At 32.4% G+C, this 20,463-nt stretch overlaps 1 protein-coding gene across 8 annotated transcripts in view; it reads right to left on the bottom strand.

Moving 5' to 3' along the window:
• Positions 1-20,463, bottom strand: part of MIPOL1 (mirror-image polydactyly 1) — a 329,171-nt gene that overhangs the window by 226,873 nt on the left and 81,835 nt on the right. For all 8 annotated transcript variants that reach the window (XR_007153079.1, XM_047863349.1, XM_047863347.1 and 5 more), the window contains 3 exons: positions 18,292-18,511; positions 16,741-16,876; positions 15,326-15,431 (listed from right to left, as the gene is read on the bottom strand). Coding sequence is in view for 7 of the 8 variants with exons in the window: in XM_047863349.1 (XP_047719305.1) it covers positions 15,326-15,431; positions 16,741-16,876; positions 18,292-18,511 (462 nt within the window). In the remaining variant the exon portion in view is untranslated. The remainder of the gene's footprint in view (positions 1-15,325; positions 15,432-16,740; positions 16,877-18,291; positions 18,512-20,463) is intronic.

The raw sequence follows: 20,463 nt of genomic DNA, 5'->3' as shown, positions 1-20,463 counted from the left end.
GCTCTGTGCTGACAGCTCAGAGTCTGGAGCCTGCTTCGGATCCTATGTCTCCCTCTCTTGCCCCACCTCTGCTCGTGCTCGGTCTCCCTTTGTCTTTCAAAAATTGAACAAATGAAACAAAAATTAAAAAAAAAGAAAAGTAACTTTCTATTATTTCATTTAAAGTTCAAAAACACAAAAGAATGACCTAGTTATTAAACTTAGGCTAATGATTACCTTTTGGAGGGCACCTGGGTGGCTCAGTCGGTTAAGCATCCAACTTGGGCCTGGGTCATGATCTCACGGTCCCTGAATTCGAGCCCCATGTCAGGCTCTGTGCTAACAGCTCAGAGCCTGGAGACTACTTCGGATTCTGTGTCTCCCTCTCTCTGCCCCTCCCCTGCTCACACTCTGTCTTCCTCTCTCTCTCAAAAATAAATGATTACCTTTTGGAGGTAGTACTGAAAGGGAAGATGAGGAACACTTCTGGAATACTGGTAATACTTGATTTCTTGATCTGGGTGCTGGTTATACAGTTTGTTCATACTTTCTGAGATTCATAAAACTGTGGAGTTACTGGTGAGCTTTTATGTTTAGATGTTAAAACTAAATAAGAAAGATTACATTAAAAATAATATATTTATCAGGGTGCCTGGGTGGCTCAGTTGGTCAAGCATCCAAGTCTCTTGATTTCAGCTCAAGTCACGGTCTCACGGTTCATGAGTTCAAGGCCTGTGTCGAGCTCTGCACTGATAGTGTGGGACCTACTTAGGATTCTCTCTCTTCTCCTACCCTGCTCATGCTTTCTCTCTCAAAATAAACAAATAAACTTAAATAATTTTTTTTATTTAAAATAAAATTTTTTTAAATGTTTATTTATTTTTGACAGAGAGAGAGAGACAGAGGAGTGGGAGAGGGGCTGAGTAGAGGGAGACACAGAATCTGAAGCAGGCTCCAGGCTCCAAGCTGTCAGCTCAGAGCCTGACATGGGGCTCAAACTCACGACCACGAGATCATGACCTGAGCCAAAGTCGGACACTCAACTGACCGAGCCACCAAGGCACCCCTTAAATAATTTTTTTAAATAATGTATTTATGTAGTTAAAAAATTGAACTGATTTAAAGAAAACTATTAAGAGTAGAAAAAAGTTAGCATGTATGATAAAATTTCTGGGAGTATATGTTAAGATTAAATTTTAAGCAACAGAGACTTGTGCTTCCACTTAAAACAGCTTTTTAAAGTGGACAAAATATATGGGGTGACAGCTTTCAAGGCTATAAGGAAAAAAACAAACAAACAGTAACCTGAGGCGGGGGTGGGGGAGAATGAGTTGAGCCCTATGATTGGCCCAGCTTAATACACTGAAACTATTTCCAGAAGATAGTACAGGAAGGGAAGAATCTACGAGGAGCCGAGCTGATTCCACAATTTGAGAGGCAGAGATAGAGTGTGGGGAAACCAAAGCAGCTGGAATTCAAAGGAGAGCCTATTAGAGAAAAAAACAGCTGCAAAGAAAGAAAATTTTGGAGAACTGCAGGTCTTCCTCAGAAAGTCAGTTGAGTACTGGGTGCACATGTGTGAGTAAACCACTCCCTGCAGGGGAAAGAACAACCTGAGAAGATTAGAGGCAATAGTGCCCTAGGCTACATAAAGCCAGAACAGGGCTTGTTGTTCCCACCGGCCAGACTGGAAAACCTCAAGATTCATGAGGTACTGGATAGAGTACTCAGAAGGGTCTTGCTTCAGTAGCGGGGATTAATGAACTACAGACTAAATTCTGCTCTGGTAACATCTAGTCTATCTTTAAAACATGACCCAAAAGGAGAGATGTGTTTCCGGAAAATGTAAGTAATATGTCAGAACAAGGCTCAAAAATATTTTATAAGAATACAAAAATAGCTTCCAAAATGGTGAAATTTATCATTACCAAGGCATGCGAACAAGGACCAAAATTAGGACTCATAATGATAAAAAATTAACTGAAACTGACCAATATTTTTGTCAACCAACTGGTACATAACCCCGTTTTATGTGTGTTTAAAGATACCTTGTTCAACATATACGTTGATTTAATAACACTGAATTAATGGTCAACAGCACTGTAACTCTTGCCTGAACAAAACTTATCTAACACACACATATTATCACAGCCTTCTTATATTCAGGGAACACTACACTGTATTTCAGGACTACGCTTAGGGGCTGTTTGAAACAATGAAATCACCAATAAAAGGCACAAAAATGAAGTAAATCTGACACTAAATAAGCTGCAAAAATAACACTTATTTAGAATACAGAAGTTGAAATAAGAAGGTAGAGTGTGGCCTTAAGATGATTATATTGTTTTTCTTTTTTTAGTTTGTTATTTTAGTAATTTTTATTAATTTTTTTAAAGGTAAAACAACCTTTCATTCCACAAGATGAATGTAAAACCTAAAACTATAAACGTTCTGGAAAAAAACTTCTGTGAGTTTAGGTAGGTAAAGCTTTCTTAACTATAATACCAAAACATAATCTATTCTTAAAAAATGATAAATTGGACTTCAATCTAATTCAATTAAAAATCTCTGCTCTTCAAAAGACACTGATGAGAAAATTAAAAGACAAGTCACAGATGGAAGAAAATAATTGCAAAGCATATATCTGATAAAAGACTTGCATCCAGAAATAATTTTTAAAACTCTCAAACCTCAATAATAAGGAAAAAATCCAATTTAAAAAATGTACAAACGACTTAGAAACTGTATGAAAGCAGACATACTGATGAGAGATAAGAACAAAAAAAGTTGCTGAAGACTTTTATAGTCATTAGAGAAATGCAAATTAAAACTATGAGATAACCACCGCATACCTATTACAAAAGCAGAAATGAAAGTATGATTAAAGATACTGGGAAGAGGAGAGAGCAACTGGAATCCTCATTCACTGCTGGTGGGAATGTAGGACAGTGCAATCACAGTTTGTTGGTTTCTTAAAAAGTTAAACATACACCTGCCATAAGACTCAGCTATTCCACTCACAGGTACTCATCCAAGAGAAATTAAAGCCTGTATCCATACAAAGACTTACACATAATATTCATGGCATCTTTATTTATAATAGCCCCAAACTAGAAACAACACAAATTTCTATCAGCAGATGAACAAACTACATCACAAATTGTGGTAGAACAACTGGATATCCACTTGCATAGAATCAAATGCTGTTAATTGACAGATAAGGTCAATAAATTCTTGTTATGACAAATAATCCAGTGAAGAAATGGGCAAAAGACATGAATAGATGCTTCTCCAAAGAAGACATCCAGATGGTAACAGACACATGAAAAAATGCTCAACATCATTTATCATCAGGGAAATACAAGTCAAAACCACAAAGAGATACCACTTCACACCTGTCAGAATGGCTAACATTAACAACTCAGGCAACAACAGATGTTGGCAAGGATGCTGACGGAGAAAGAGGATCTCTTTTGCACTGCTGGTGGGAATGCAAAGTGGTGCAGCCACTCTGGAAAACAGTATGGAGGTTCCTCAAAAAAATTAAAAATAGAACTATCCTACAACCCAGCAATTGCACTACTATGTATTTATCCAAGGGATACAGGTGTGCTGTTTTGAAGGGACACATGCACCCCAATGTTTATAGCAGCACTATCAACAATAGCCAAAGTATGGAAAGAGCCCAAATATCCATCAATGGATGAATGGATAAAGAAGATGTGGTGTGTGTGTGTGTGTGTGTGTGTGTGTGTGTGTGTGTATCTTGCCATTTGCAACTACGTGGATGGAACTACAGGGTAGTATGCTAAGTGAAATTAGTGTCAGAACAAGAAAAATATCATATAACTTCACTCATATGAGGACTTTAAGACACAGAACAGATAAACACAAGGGAAGGGAAGCAAAAATAATACAAAAACAGGGAGGAAGACAAAACACAAGAGACTCTTAAATGTGGAGAACAAACAGAAGGTTTCGAGAGAGGTTGTGGGAGGGAGGATGGGCTAAATGGGTAAGGGGCATTAAGGAATCTACCCCTGAAACCATTGTTGCAATATATGCTAACTTGGATGTAAACTAAAAAAATAAAATAAAATAAAATAAAATAAAATAAAATAAAATAAAATAAAATAAAATAAAATAAAATAAAATAAATAAAATAAAATAAAATAAATAAAATAAAATAATAAAATAAATAAAATAAAATAAAATAAAATATAAATTCTTGTTATGAACATAGCTTTTGGAAGAACCAGTACTCTTCAGCACAATTTTCATAGTTGTTTTTTTTTTTCCTTTTAAAGGTAATATCATGAGTGCTATGTGGCTTTCTATGTAGTATACTATTCTGCTACCCTGTATCAGAATCAAAAAGGGATGAAAAAAACTTCTGCCCATAATGTAGTATACAATAATGGGTTTTTACTTCCCCCTTGTAATTGTATGTAATTTCCTTCCAGGAAGGATACTCACAACAGCCTACAGAAAGCAACATGGTATACTAGGAAGAATATGGGCTTTGATTCAGATCCAATGTGTTAACACACTAACGTTAAGCAACCTATTTTTGTATATTTCTTACATTATTTTAGTCACAATACAGGTGCATAAAATGGACATGATGCCACCATTATGGTTGTTAGAGAAATATTAAGTGAGACAATATATGAAAGCTCTTGGCCAAATAAAGTAGATACTCAATAAACACTGGTTCCATGCTATCCCTACCATTACTACCTTCAATCCATAGACTCACAATGTGGCTCCATTTCTAGACATATTTAAAATATGATTTTAATTAATTTGGACCAATTATATAATGTATGTGTGTGTGTGTGTGTGTGTGTGTGTGTGTATACACACACACAAATATATACGTATATGTATATATTTTTTATGGCATTCAAAAGTTATGAGACTGAAAGAAAAATTGTTTAGAATCCATACTATATTGTATACTGCACACTATACTGATGTAATAGTCTGTATAAAATATTACAACAGTCTAAGATATTTTTAAACATTTACATTAAAACACTTTAATTTCATTCCTGTTTACAGCAACATTATTTACAAAGAGCCAAGATGTGGAAGCAACCCAAGTGTCCACTGATAGATGAATGGATACAAAGATGTGGTATACATACACGATGGAATATTATTCATCCACGAAAAGAATGAAATTTTGCCATTTGCAACAACATGGATTGACCTAGAGGGTATTAGGCTAAGTGAAATAAGGCAGAAAAACAAATGTCATATGATTTCACTTACATGTAGAATCTAAAAACAAAACAAAATTTAAAAAACCAACCAACCAACCAACCAACCAACCAACCAACCAAAAACAGAACATTAATATAGAGAAAAAATTGGTGGTTGCCAGAGGAGGAGAAAATGGGATAGGCAAAATGAGTGAAGGGGAGTGGGAGACAGAGGCTTCCTGTTATGGAATGAATAAATCATAAGAATGAAGGTACATCATAGAGGATGTAGTCAATGGTATGTAACAGTGTTGTATGGTGATAGATGGTAGTTATACTTGTGGTGAACATAACATAATATGTAGAGGTGGTGAATCACTATGTTGTTCACCTGAAACTAATGTTATAATGTGTGTCAACTATACTTCAGTGACAAAAGAAATTTTTAAACACTTCTAATTTGCAGGTCAGATAGGATGGACAAAATGATGCTACATAGTGATCTAAGTACAGATAAACATGTGTGTCATACCCTGAAATATTCTGACATATCAAAAGGTTAAAATACTAATTACTAAACTTTAAATGTCAATAGGCTTCCTATTATTTCTGTAAAATGTGATGAGATCCTTATAAAGTGACATTTAATGTAAGCTGTGTTCTACTTTATGTACAAAAATAATGAAAAAGGTAAGACTAGCAATGTCAAGGACTTTAATAGTATAAGTACAGTTATCTCTATGCTTAAATGTTTTACACTAAGCACTTATTTGGTCCTGTGTTGATCAAGAGAAAACATTTTTCTTTCCCTCTATAATGCTATCAACTCTAAAGATATAAATAATGTGCATATTTAAAACAGATTCCCTTTTGAATATTCTAAGGTTAAGTTTGAAAGTGCCATAAAACACACACACACACACACACACACACACACACACACACACACACACACAAATCTGATTACACATTTTGTAAATGCTAAGTTTTTCTAAAATTAATTTTTAAACATTAGGTTATATGTGAAATTTGATTATGAAAAACCTGATTCTTTCTAGAATTCAGTACTTTTAAAGGATCAATATGCAACTCTCAAACATTTTTAGTAAAGAAAACTTAATTGTAAACACTGAGCTTTTCCAAGGTAGATGACTATTACAAAGTTCACTAGAAAATCAATATAGCATTTTAGTTGGAATTTGCTCATTAAACACCCACAGCTCTAATGCAAATTATGATGGAATGAATAAAGCAAATACGCATGCTTCTTTCTTTTTATTAAATGTAAAATCTACTGTTAATTGCATCTCGTATGTCATACAAACTTTTCTCCTTAACTATTAAATAGAAGCTTTAACAAAAGTCATTAGAGATTCTCTTTCTTTGACTTGAATAAATTTCAATATTTGTTCAGTAAAGGTTCACAGCAGTTAAATTACATTAACAAATATTATTAGCTACTATGTAAGCCAACCAAGTAAAATACTTATATTGTAGGTAAAACAAATCATTGGGTGTTTACAATAATATTTGGATATCTCCATTTTTAAACATGGTTATCAAATATCCTATAATTCTTAGACAAATTCAAGAAAGATTCAGAGAGGATCACCCCCCCTCAACACCAAATACTCAAATTTGTTTAGTAAGCTAATTGTTTTCTAATATGGGCAAGAGTAAATATGAAGAAGCTGAACCATACTAAGTATGAGTTTATTGAGTCAAGACAGAGTACATATTTTCTTAGTAGAACCCAAGTCTATTGACAAACCCATATTCTACACATCTCATACTACTCTTAAAACACAATAGAAGTGAGACAGTATGTTGGAAAACATGCTAGTTTAAACACTGGATCATGATTCTCTAAATAACATAATTTGGAGAATAGACATTTACCAAGAAAAAGAATCCATTTGTTAATATCCTCAAGGTAGTTATATAAATAGAAAAGGCTGAACTAAAGAGAGGGAAAAAGAAATCATCAGGACTTGAAACATGTAAAATAAGCAATGATTGCAATTCATGTTCCAAAATTCTAAGCAATAAATATAGATAACAGTTTTATAAAAGACAGGTCTTTATTATATTTAAAAGAATTTCAGATTGTCTGCATATCTACTGTTATTGCTTTACTTGTTAAGTGGATTCCTTATGAATATGATAGTGTTTTATGAAGCCACCACATTGTAGAACCAAAAACATTACTATGTCTTTTAATCTCCTTAAAAATTGTGATTTCTCTCTCTTTGTATAAATTGGTTGTTGGAAATTTAAGTGTAGATGGTAAACCCCTATACCAATAGAAAATAAACCAACGTACTCCAAGTAGTTTGATCATCTAGTCTTCCTTTTACAGGTCAGACTATTAAGTTTTTCCAGAACTATATATGAATGGTCAACATTTTATATGATTATTTCATAAATATAATTAAAATACAGGTTCATTGTAAAAATACAGAAATATTTTCCATAGTCTTATAACTTTTTGTGTGTGTATACTCAAACAGAATATGTTCCTCTATTCTTAAGTATTCTTTAAAAATATGAAATAGTACATGGGATTTTATCATTTGGAGATGACATATTTGACAGGACTAAGATGCTCCTAGTATTAGATTTTACAGTGTTCCCAACTATTCACCATATAAATAGTACTGTAATGAACATCTTTGTACATAAATCTCTATGTATATACATAGCTAATTACTGAGCAAAATTCCTAGAAGTATGGTTACTACATTAAAAATCAGCTTCTTAAGCTCTTAATGTTTTAAAATTTTCTTCTGTAAAGTTGCTAATACATTTATACTTATCAACAGTACAGCAACTGCTAAAGATTAATTTTAAAAATCACACAAATAGTGAGTTTTAGTAGCAAAACTATAAAATAAGGATTTTTTTTGGAAAACTCTGAATTATTATATACATGTATTTAGTACAGAAAACTCAGTATATAAGAACACTTTCTAAGAATATGCTATTTACATTAAAACATTGAATACAGAACTAAAATTGTTAATGTGAAAGAGATAAGCTTATCCCAGAAGTATTAAAACCAGTATCAATTATTTTATGCACTTTTAAAGTACAATTTTAAGAGGTACTTAACTTACTTTCTGCATAGAATGTCTACTTTAAATTTTAATAAATGCCAATATGAAAATTCTATAAAATATAACTGCTATCTAAAGTTTTTCCAAGATCATTTGCTCTTCAAAATTAATTAAACATATGGAAAAAGTCTTAAGAATCATTTTCTGAAAATTTTTTGTTATTTTTGTTTTATTTTTTAAAAATTTTATTTATTTTTGGGGCGCCTGGGTGGCGCAGTCGGTTAAGCGTCCGACTTCAGCCAGGTCACGATCTCGCGGTCCGTGAGTTCGAGCCCCGCGTCAGGCTCTGGGCTGATGGCTCGGAGCCTGGAGCCTGTTTCCGATTCTGTGTCTCCCTCTCTCTCTCTGCCTCTCCCCCGTTCATGCTCTGTCTCTCTCTGTCCCAAAAATAAAATAAACGTTGAAAAAAAAAAATTAAAAAAAAAAAAATTTATTTATTTTTGAGAGACACAGAGACAGAGACAGAGACAGAGACAATGCGAGTGGGGGAGGGACAAGGAGAGATGGAGACACAGAATCTGAAGCAGGCTCCAGGCTCTGAGCTGTGAGCACAGAGTCTGATGCAGGGCTCGAACTCATGAACCATAAATTCATGACCTGAGCAAAGTTGGATGCTTAGCCAACTGAGCCCCCCAGGTGTCCCTGTTATTTTTGTTTTAAATAACTAATTATGACATGTCCTCAAATACTTGACACCATGCTAAATTTCATAGTGTAGCACACTTAATTAAATATTTCAATTGTTGATTATTATTATGCATAACAGTTTCTCTGTTTACTCAATATTTATTTTGTTGGTTTGTTTGTTTTTTTTTCCAGAAAAACTGCAACTTTCCTAGGGAGAGAGCTTACAAAATTGGCCATACTCCACCCCCAAACATTATTTTACTTGGCACTCATAATTAATCCTGATTCACACTCACAGGATTCTGCAGCCAAAGATAATAATATAATCAACATTCTACCTATCGATATTTCTGCTATATTTCACAGAGATGGGCCTTTTTGTTTTTATCTGAAACTTGAAATCCTTTTTCCTTTCAAATTAAAAGATCATATAGATATAAATATATAATGTTGTATTGTAATACAGTGAATGCATTTCAGTGTTAGATTAAAGGCTATCACATTTTAGTAATGACCACTGTCTATACAGAATAGTATTCTAACATGTATTACTTTTTAAAAGTAAATATATTATTTTCTATTCTTCTGATATATAGAACTCACTCTTGTTTTTAATCATTAGATGGTCAATATCATCTGAGATATGGTATACAGTATTAAATACTCTTTTGAAGAGAACAATGTAAATATTTTCTATTATACAACAATTCGTATTTTTTCATGTTTATTAGTTGTGGTGTCTTAATGTATTTGCTGTAATGGTAGTTACAGATCTATACTTTGAACATTTACACGTTAACCTGAATAGAAGACTTAAGTTGTAAGTTTCAGGGATTCTATGTTCTGAACTTTAGGCAATCACAATTAAAGTCCTCTCCTTCCTACCAAAAACAAATGAAAATTCCGTGTAATAAGAGCTTGACATATATGTATCTTTTTTATTTACAAAATATCAGTCTAAATTTGGGTGCAGAGAAAAGAATCTATGTGTAAAGCAAAAAAGCAGATTAAATGCTTGCAGATTCAGTACAGCAAGCTAAGTAATGAATTATATGTAAAATGTAACTAAGATAGATGGATGGATGGATGGAGGGATGGATGGATGGATAGATTTATAAACACAAGACTTAGGAACTGAGGAGTTCTTTTGGCTAAAACCCAATATTGGCCTTATTTCAGTTTAATTGGAAGAGGATCTCAAATTCATCTTCTCCATGAGATATCAGGAACCTGGATTTCTCTTTGTACCAAAGGTTAATAAGAAATGTGTCTGCAAAAGTCAAACAGCATTAAATACCAAAAACTGATTATTATTCTACAGGAGTTGTTCTGTCATTCATAATCTCTCCATGCTCCAACCTTCCACAGCTAATCTTTAATGGATGACATGCAAGAAAGAAAAATAACTAACATATAAAGCAGAGACTCTCAAGTGAGCGTTTAAGAAATTAAAAAAATAAGGCTTTTAAAGAAATGTATTTTAAACAAAACAATGTAGAAAATGAAATATTTTTATGTGTAAAATTTGAACATTATCTGTATACTGCAAGCATAATACAGGAATAAAAATGAAGAAATATTACACTCTACATAATGCCCACTGAGCCTATTTGGGAAAACAGGTTTAATTGAACAAGTTATTTTTTTAAATGTAACTACATCATGGACCTAAGAGTATATTAATGTTTGCAACAGGCCATATAATATTACATCTCACTGTCAAACTCAATTTAGGTAAAACAAATTTTGAAGTGTTTGTGGTTTCATCATTTTATTTAGTTGAGAAGAAATACTTAACTAAAAAATAGAGAGTCAATGTTTCTGCTACGCTTCTCTAAAATATCCCCTACTATTTAAAGGTCATATATGTCAATAATGTTCAAATAATCTTATCCACATGTACAATTTAATGAGTTAAAACACAGTAAGAAGTCTTAAATAGCTCCTATAAGATAAATTTTTTGCAGTGGTAACACATATGGAATGAGCTAGTCATTTCAGCTTTTGCAAAATTAAGACCTACTTACTATGTATTTTTCCTTTATTTTCTTTAATGAAAACATTTAAAAAATATTTTCTTATTTCCAAGCTACCTAAATACAGTTAAATCTTAAAATCAAAGGAAAATTGAAAACTGTGGGATAAATGAACTAATAAAAACCCTCATAAATTATTTTTAAAAAAGAAATGAATATCAATCCCTTGTGAAACAAAAGCATATACAAATACTTATGGGATAGTTTACTTATATTACAAGTACATTTTGAATATACCCTCTATTAAATCAAGGAATCTTGAGAAAACAAGATGATAACATCCTCATCTTATCTACTGAGTGCTTTTTATGGGTTAAGCACTTCATACACATTATCTCACTTAAATGTCACAGCAACCTATAAAATAAGTTTTAATCAAAGCTTAGTGAGTCTGTCACTTATACATGATAAGTGGCAAAAAGATTAGAACAAAGGTCTGATTCCAAACTCTGAACATTTAACCCCTACTATAGTGTATTATGAGTGAAAAGTGAATACAGTCAAAAAGAAATGTTTGAAATCCCAAATCTGTCTTCTTCGCTGGTGTATATTCAGTGCCTAAAACAATCCTAGCACACAATGGCCCTTCAATAAATACTTCTTGGTTAAATTTTAAAAGAGTTAGCTTAGCTCCTATAAAGTGCCAAATAAAAACAGTATTGGTGGTGATGTCAAAAAAGAAGGGGAAGACAAGAGAGTCAACCATTTGAGATTTTATCACAATAGAGGACACAACGGGGTTTCAAAATTGCATGAAATCATGTCAGTTTGAATGACAGTATTTGTAGTATATAAAAACCAACAGGGAAGTAATGGAAATAAGCTTGATATTATTTTAACAGTCTACATAAAGGTTTATTATTGGTACACATTAGATTAAAGCCCATATCTTTTGTATCCCAATTCTTTTATTTTGGATTCACATTTAAGTAAGATGTATTTTTAATTAAAACCTAAACAGAACAAAAGTCTCTTTATGACTTCTGATATTATCAAAGATTTAACAATTGTATAGAGATAAAATAATAAATGTTACTATTAGCTACAACTTACTGAGTACCAGTTATATATTAGGTGCTTTTGTACATTATCTATAATCCCTAAAATAATCCGGTAAGTTAGTTAATATTCACATTTTACACGGCAGAAAGTAAACCTGGAGAAGCTCATAAGTAACTTGCCCAAAGGCGCACAGTTGGTGTTAATAAGTATCAAAGCTGTGATTTGCACCTGGGTCAGTCTGATTCTACGGCTTTTGGTCTTCCCATTATTTCAATGTGCCTCACAAAGAACTGGGCACCTTTGTTTCATGTGGTTTTTTGACTGTACCAGACTCTCATTCTTATATTTAATCAGGTGGGAAGACAAAATAGACTAATACATATGTAAGTTATACAACACACAAAGACACGCAAATAAATAAGGAGAAAATCTGAAACAAAAATGGCTTAGGTAAAATGGCAAATTTGATCACAGCCGTCATATAAATTTCATGAAACTGGTTCACGTGGTCGTTATGTATCAAACATACCACAGGAATTATTTGAAGATCAGAAAGTAACTATTAAAAAAAATCACTTCCTTAGTGATCAGTAATACTAATATCAGTAATACTAATATGATTAGATAATCATACGAGTACAAATACTAAATCTAATTCACGATCATTGTATAAAACTTGAAAAGGCAGAAAACCATTAATTGAAACATTAATATATCCATTAATAATACAAATAAATTTGCCTCGTTTCATATAATGTACGTGTACACATAGATTTAACAAAATTATATTATAAATGCAGTTTCCCCCCTACTTTTCACTTAACATTAAATCATGAAGATTTTCTCATATCACCAAATATTTAGCAACGGTTTTCAGTTATCATATAATGTCTCACAGCATACACATACCTTATTTAACCATTCTCTTATTGTCTGATTGATGTTAGTTCTCTGGCTATTATAACTAACACTAGTATGGATATCCTTAATATAAATCTTTATGTCATGCACTATAAGGAAATGGCTATTTCCTTAGAGTACTTCATATTTTAACTAACATTTGAAAAATCTATAAACATATATTTTTATATCTTATTTGCAATTTTCAATGTTTACTTGAGATGTTTTTGCATGTATTTCTTTTAATGTGGAATATCTTGATTTTTTTAAACAATTATACTTTGCTTAAGTACACTATAATACATAAATGTGTCATAGTTATAATATACTTTACCAAATACACTTTTTATTTTGAATATAAAAATGAGCCATGACAGAAACAAACATCAATACTGGTGTGGACTTTTTCTGCTGTTGTTATGTGGGTTATCTGTCCTTTCACATGACACTAAAGAACACATTTATCACATGTAATCATATTCCTATAATGTTCCTCTTTATCTATTAAGGTACTGACACAGTTTTTGTTGTTGTGTTTTGCTTTTTGACTGCACCTGATACCAGTTGGGTAGAAAATAAGCTACTAAAGACCATACGTATGAGAAAATATGACAAAAATAATAAGTCTATCAAGAGTTAATGAATTTCTTACAGTTTCAAGCCAATGGATTTCTTAAGCAATTCAGTGTTTTTTTTTAATTTTGACATATCACAATGATGACTCTCTCTAATGTCATAAGTAAAATATCTTTAATCTTTTTTAATAAGATAGAACTGAAGCATTAAAAAGATACACACTGAAAATTTATACTTTAAAAAAATTTCAGAGGATTTTCATTTTGTGTCATTTTTATAACTAAGTGGTTGGATGTATCTCTTCTAACTAGATTGCACTGCTATTTTCATCAATTTAGGAGGCTGTAAAAATACTAAACATCTCAAATATTTAACATTTACTAAAATAATATTGTATAATTAATGAGAAATATTTGATTAACAAGAATCATAAAGCAATCAAATTCTTTCCATTGTATGCATGCATGATTCGTACTATTTAGTCAAAGGGAAGCCTTAAGTATATACAAATAAGTAAATATTTGAAGTATATGATTAGCTATATCATACAAAAGTTTTAAGAGTAGATAATATTGCTTAATGAGATTTCACCTCCAAGATATAAGTGATCAATGCAAACATATTAATTTATGCTTTTCAGTAAATCAAAATGCCCTAAATCTTATCAAATTACTCCTGCAAGACACATGCAAAGCTATACAACACCTTTAAACAAATGTACTTATAATATCTTCCTAGTAGTTAGCATATATATGATTATAAAAAGCCAACAAACTTCCAAATTGTTCTAAGTTTTTATTTGAACTATTCATTATTAACATATGGTTATTTTTCCTTAAAATATATTAGTCCCACATTCTCTATTAAAAAAGAAAAAAAATTCATGGTAGTTTAACAGTACAGAAAAACAACCATCTATTATTTTAGTTGGAGTATTTATTTATGGTAATTTTGGTTATATATTCATAGTGATGTTCAGTTCTATTTTGTATAATAACATTTTAAAGACAGGCTATACCTGTGAATGTCTCTGACCTAAAAAACCAGAATTCTCTCATATATGCAACCAGGTTAACATAGCCTCAAACTAATCACAAAATAATTTCTTAAAATCATTCTAATTGATATAAAAATGTTAAATAAGTAATCTCTAAAATGCCTCTGCAGGTTAATTTCTATTATACTATGAAATTTCTCTCCTTAACATAAAACAGTGTGAGCAAAAGAGTCACAAACTATTGAGAATCATCTGAACTTATCTGTAACATACCACAAATATATTTAAAAATTTTTTCCTTACAAAGACCTGTGAGTAAAGATAGACTCCAAAACATATTTAAGGCAGTCATTTATAATCTTAAACTGTGGCAACCTTTCATTTTAATCTTCTCAGTGAAAACATTATCTCCATCATCATCCACATGATCAGATGAAAATTTATTAATTGCACAAAACAGATTTTTGAATCAAATGTAGGTTTCCATTGGCAATGAATATATGACTATCCTCACACAAAAGAGAAGTATTTCCTCTCAAGGAGCTAAAACAATAAGTGGTATTTGAACTGCTGGTTGAAAGGTAGAGGCACTGGTAATCATTATTTCCCCTTGTTTGTTCAGGCCCTTCCAACAAAACAAACAACCTTTTTGTGATTGGATTGACATGGTGTTAACAATGCATTTAATGCCCAAATCAGTATGAATACAGGTAAAGCTCTCACTAATACCAGTACCAGGATGTTAAAGCCACCTATTTTCTATGCAGCCAAAAAAAAAAAAAGAAAAAAAAAAAAGAGCCTCCCCTCCTTTGGCAAATAAGCTAGTATGCTAGTATTCACTGAGCCACATCATATAATAACTCTCTTAATACTCGTCTACTATACCTGCTGTCTTCTCAGCAATATGAGCTTCTGTTGCTTTCTCCTGGAGTTCCAGCCTAAGCTTTAGTTTTCTATGTTCCTTATCTTCTTTAGTCAGTTTTTCTTGAAGCTAAAACACATTGAAAGAAACATAGTTTCTTATTCGACAAATTTCTTACAGAAATATAATTAATCCCAAAGTAAAAGCTATTTTTTCTAAACCCTTACTTATTACATTTAACTGCCTAAATACATAAGTCCAAGCGGGGTGGGGTGGGGGGGGGGGGGGGGAAGAAATCCCACAATGTTTAACATTTTAAGCTATTTTTAAAGTAATAATTACCTATAACGATAGAGAAATTATAGAAACATTTTGATATACACTTGTGTATTTATAGGCAAATGAAATTAAAGAGGGAATGACACAATTATTAAAAATACTGCAAAAAGCAATCTGATCTGTTCTTTTGTCTTAAAGCAAAAGACTTGGAAGGCACTACCCTAATAAAAAAACAACAGCTTTACAGCTTCTCTTAGTAATTCTAATACTTTGAAACAAAATTAATTAAGATAATAATCTTAATATGTGAAACAAATCTCCTTTGAGAATGCTATCCCATCATATCCCATTTAAATCGGCACTGGCACCTGATTTATAACTGGCATGTAATAAATAATTACTAAATGAAAATACTGAACATATCTCCTACTTTCATACAGAACCCCTCAATTGTTTGTCATTTGTGTTGTTTTCCATCAGATATGATCAACATTACTAACAGCATGCCTCAGTTTGATTAGGTCAAAAACTAGAGTATGAAAATCAGAAATGTAGAGGTATGCAGAGGTTAAAAAAACAGAAGGTATAGAAAACAAACATTATTTAATAACATTATTAAATGTGCAAAGAAATGTAACTACAAAGAGTCAGTAAGGATAAGACACATGACATGACAAACTGGACTGGACAAAATGTAGCAGTATATAACACAAGGAATGTGACGGTATTGCCAAAATTTAATCACATATATTATTGAGGTGAAATACAGGGCACAGATGCTAAGAAAAAAAAGTTAAGTAACATGAAATCATTCATTGTATTTCTCACTTTCTGTAATACTGAAGTAAGCTTTTACTACCGTTAAAACTTGAATGAATCTTTTTTTTTTTTAAGGTACCTACTCAGGGTACTACAGATTTATGAAAAAAGAAGTGATATCACAGGCCAGCAAGGCAGGAAAGTAAAGAAATTGCTTTTGATAGCCAATCTCTCAATACAATCATACTCTGATGGTATGGTATGGTATGGCAACAACATAAAGCTACCACGAAAGGCTAAAAGTACATGATGAAACTGAATTATGATGGGCAACAAAGCAAACTTATAAGGTCAACAGCTAAAAGCACACTGTACAATTATCAGACTTTCTATATTGTACCTTTTTATTGCTTGCTCTGAGAATGTCCAATTCTTTTAGAAGAAATGCTATTGTCTTCTCTTTATCTAAGTCTGAAGTAACTTGACAAGGGATTGTACACTCACAATGCAAATCATGATCTCTATGTTCCATAATGCTGTAAGAAAAAAAACTATTGAACTATATACATATATGATTTCTACCATGCGGAATCTATAATTTTACACTTCAAATGAGGGAGACCAATTTAATGTTAACAATAATATATAAAGTTACTTAGTTTTAAATTTCTCTTGTTATATACTGTTAAGAAAATACATGGATGGAAAAGAATGAATATATCAACGTCACAGAGCCGTTAATCTATCAACTGAGGGAACTAAATGTGTGGAAAGCATTTAGTCATTTCTATAGAAATTCATTGTTAAGTATATGTAAAGAATTCAGATTTTAGGGGATGTGAATAATTCAATTTATACTTTTGGTCAGGACTCTAGATACATATCTCACTTTTCTGAAAATGGAAAGAATCATACTTTTTTCAGTGTGGTTGACAGAATATCATATTTTTGTTATTAAACTCAAAACAAAACTGAAAAACCTATTCCTGTAACATTTAATGGTAAATAATTTTTTTGACATTTTGTATGCTATTTGAGGACAGTATCAACTTGCCAGCAGGTAGTAAAAAGGAAGGGAAAGAGATGGACTATTTTTTGAAGGCATTATATTAAACTTGTAAGCATAGGTAAACTTTAGAGTCTCTAAGAAGCAATTAAGCAGGGAGGTCTGGGACAGTCAGTGCAGTTCTACCTACCATGTATACCTTCTGTTGCAATTATATTAAGATATTTCATACTCTGGCTTTAGACCAGTCTCTACTATTTATTTTTCCCACATGGTTATAAAATGTTTACCACCTCTTCATTCATCCCTAACCCTATGCCCCTATGCAGTAATTCTGCAGTATTTTCAAAATATATGACTAATTATGGAAGTACTTTAATCCCATAGAGGTAAAAGTCACAGGGGTCACAAATTCAAATCCCGTCATGGGATAAGTAGGTGAGGTGAATGGTAAAAGCTGTAGAATGGAAAATAATAAGGAAGGCAAATGGGAAAGTACAAGGCCCTTCTAAAAGTAATCAAACTTCTTTAAACAAAAAATCACGCTAATCAAAGCCAAAACACATCTTTGGGCTTATTTTGTCCTACAGTTGCCATTTTTTGGCTCTGATGAATAATTTCCCATTTATGTCAACTTAACAGTTATTTCCAGATCCAAAATGAAAGGTCACAGAAAATAATATTCAACAAGAAGGAATAAAATCTCATGGCCTTCATTTAAACTCACCTTATGCTTTTTCACTTAACAATCTACATCCATTCTATCAACATAATGAAAACAGTAGAAAACTCTGGTAGACAGCCCAAATTCTAATAAGTTAATGGTATGTCCAATGTAGCTGAAGCCAAAAAGAAAAAAGGGAGAGACGAATGGGGCAGGGAGGGAGGGAGGAAGAAAGAGTTCTCTCAGTCTTACTTTCTAAATCTAAGGCTGCCAGCACTCACTTGGATTTTTCAGTAGTGCAGTCAGCTGTCTCATCACCTGGATAAGGAAAATTCCTTGATCTCTGCCCTGGCAGTTCTGTGTCCTCATAGGTGGCTTCATTAACCAATTCACTGGATTTCTGATGCATGCTTTCCTTAGAATTCACAGTTGGTTGCTCATCTGGCTCTGTACTTTTATTTCTCCCTGTAGTCTCTTGTTCAAGGTAACTATGGGCTATCTCTGTATTTAAAACAAAACAAAAACAAATGATACGTGAAATACCATAGCTACATATTAAATCATTGAAATGAATATTTTTGTAGAAATAGGTGCTCTCATAGCTTTAAACATGTACTTACTAGTCTTACTCCTATTGTAATCAGGAACGTACAGTGGCTTTTCCACATCTGGTGGGGGCATTTAGGGCAGTGGTTTACAACCTTCACTTCAGGTTGAAATAACCTGAGGAGTTTCTAGAAATCCTTAGCCTAGACCACATCTTGTATTAATTAAATCAAAATGTGTCAGAGTGTCCAAATGACTTCAGCATCCAACCAAAACTGAGAAACACAGATTTAGGGGCACTGTTTTCTAGATTTCTTTTCTAGATTTCAAAAAATAGGATGCGATACGCAAATGACTATAGAGAAGTGATACTGTGCATGCAACTCTGGTATCCAACTGCCTGGGCTAGAATTCCAGCTTTGCCTAGTGCATAACTTTCGTCAGGTTACATAACCCATCAAAGCCTAAGTTTCTTGTTTGTAAAATGAGAACATAAGAGCACTTTTACTTGAGTTACTTTAAGGGCTGACTGATGCAAAGTACTTGGCCTAGTGTTAGGCACATTGGTAAACGTTAGCTATTATTTTTGTACTCATTATCATAATATTAAAATTAATACAATATAAGAAAAATTATTTTTAACTTCCATCTTATCAGATATATATTATACATTAGAAAATCTGGGGCCCTGGGTGGCTCGGTCGGTTAAGCATCCGACTTCGGCTGAGGTCATGATCTCACGGCCCATGAGTTCAAGCCCCGCGTCGGGCTCTGTGCTGACCGCTCAGAGCCTGGAGCCTGTTTCAGATTCTGTGTCTCCCTCTCTCTCTGCCCCTCCCCTGTTCATGCTCTGTCTCTCTCTGTCTCAAAAATAAATAAATGTTAAAATTAAAAAAAAAAAAAAAAAAGAAAAGAAAATCTGTTTTGTAATGCCTGGCTATCCCATAAAAATTATCTTAAGCTGTAACTAGTATATAACAGCTATTTCAAAGGAATAGTATATCTGATACTATGGTGAAATTTTTGGAAGAAAATGACACACATGCAACTACATAAAACAAACTCTTTTACTGGTAAATCAGACCAACAGGCACAAATACTGATTGTAACAAATACTTTATTATTTCCAGTATCAATAACTCTTGAACTTTAAAAAGCAAGTGAATCTCACCTGCTTGTTGATGATGCCTTTTCCAACCTGCCAAACTTAAAATCCTTTTAAGCAGAAAAGCAGAGGAGAGTAGTTTTAGAATAAATAACAAAATAGGGGTACTTATAAATAAGCTACTTCTCACAAAGTATCCATTTCTTAAGGAGAAATTCTTTGCTTGTGGATATGCTGAAACTAGGTTTAGCTAGTCATAAACCCTAAGTCCTGGGCATTATCTTGTTGGTAGCTGAAGCTAAATCAGAAATCACTTGTTTTTAGTAAGTTACTCTCAATTTCACTTTGTTTGATGAAACAAATAGGGAGACTATGTCATCATAATTATATGCTATAAGATATCTATGAAACATTAAACAGCAAAACATTATACTGTTTTTATTTAAACTTTAACAATTCTAGGTATCTGAAAATTATCCTGTTGGTTTTTGACATTTCAAAACACTTACATGGTTTGCTTCAGATGTTTATCAGGCTACTTTTCTAGGAGAAGCTGGTGTTAGTAGAATGGAACCCTCAAAATCTGAATTAAGGAATTTTATAAATGGACATAAAAAAATACAACTGTATCTATAAACCATGCTTTCTAACACTAACACGTAATTTTAAAAGTACAGCTGACACTTGAACACATGGGTTTGAACTGTGCAGGTCCACTTATTTGTGAATTTTTTTCTTTTATAACTACAATAGAGTAATGTAAATGTATTTTCTCTTATGATTTGCTTAATAACATTTTCTT

This window comes from Prionailurus viverrinus, chromosome B3, assembly GCF_022837055.1.
Source record: "Prionailurus viverrinus isolate Anna chromosome B3, UM_Priviv_1.0, whole genome shotgun sequence".
NCBI classification, from domain to species: domain Eukaryota; kingdom Metazoa; phylum Chordata; class Mammalia; order Carnivora; family Felidae; genus Prionailurus; species Prionailurus viverrinus.
The sequence above is the reverse complement of the archived record's forward strand: the minus strand, read 5'-3'. Positions and strand labels throughout refer to the sequence as shown.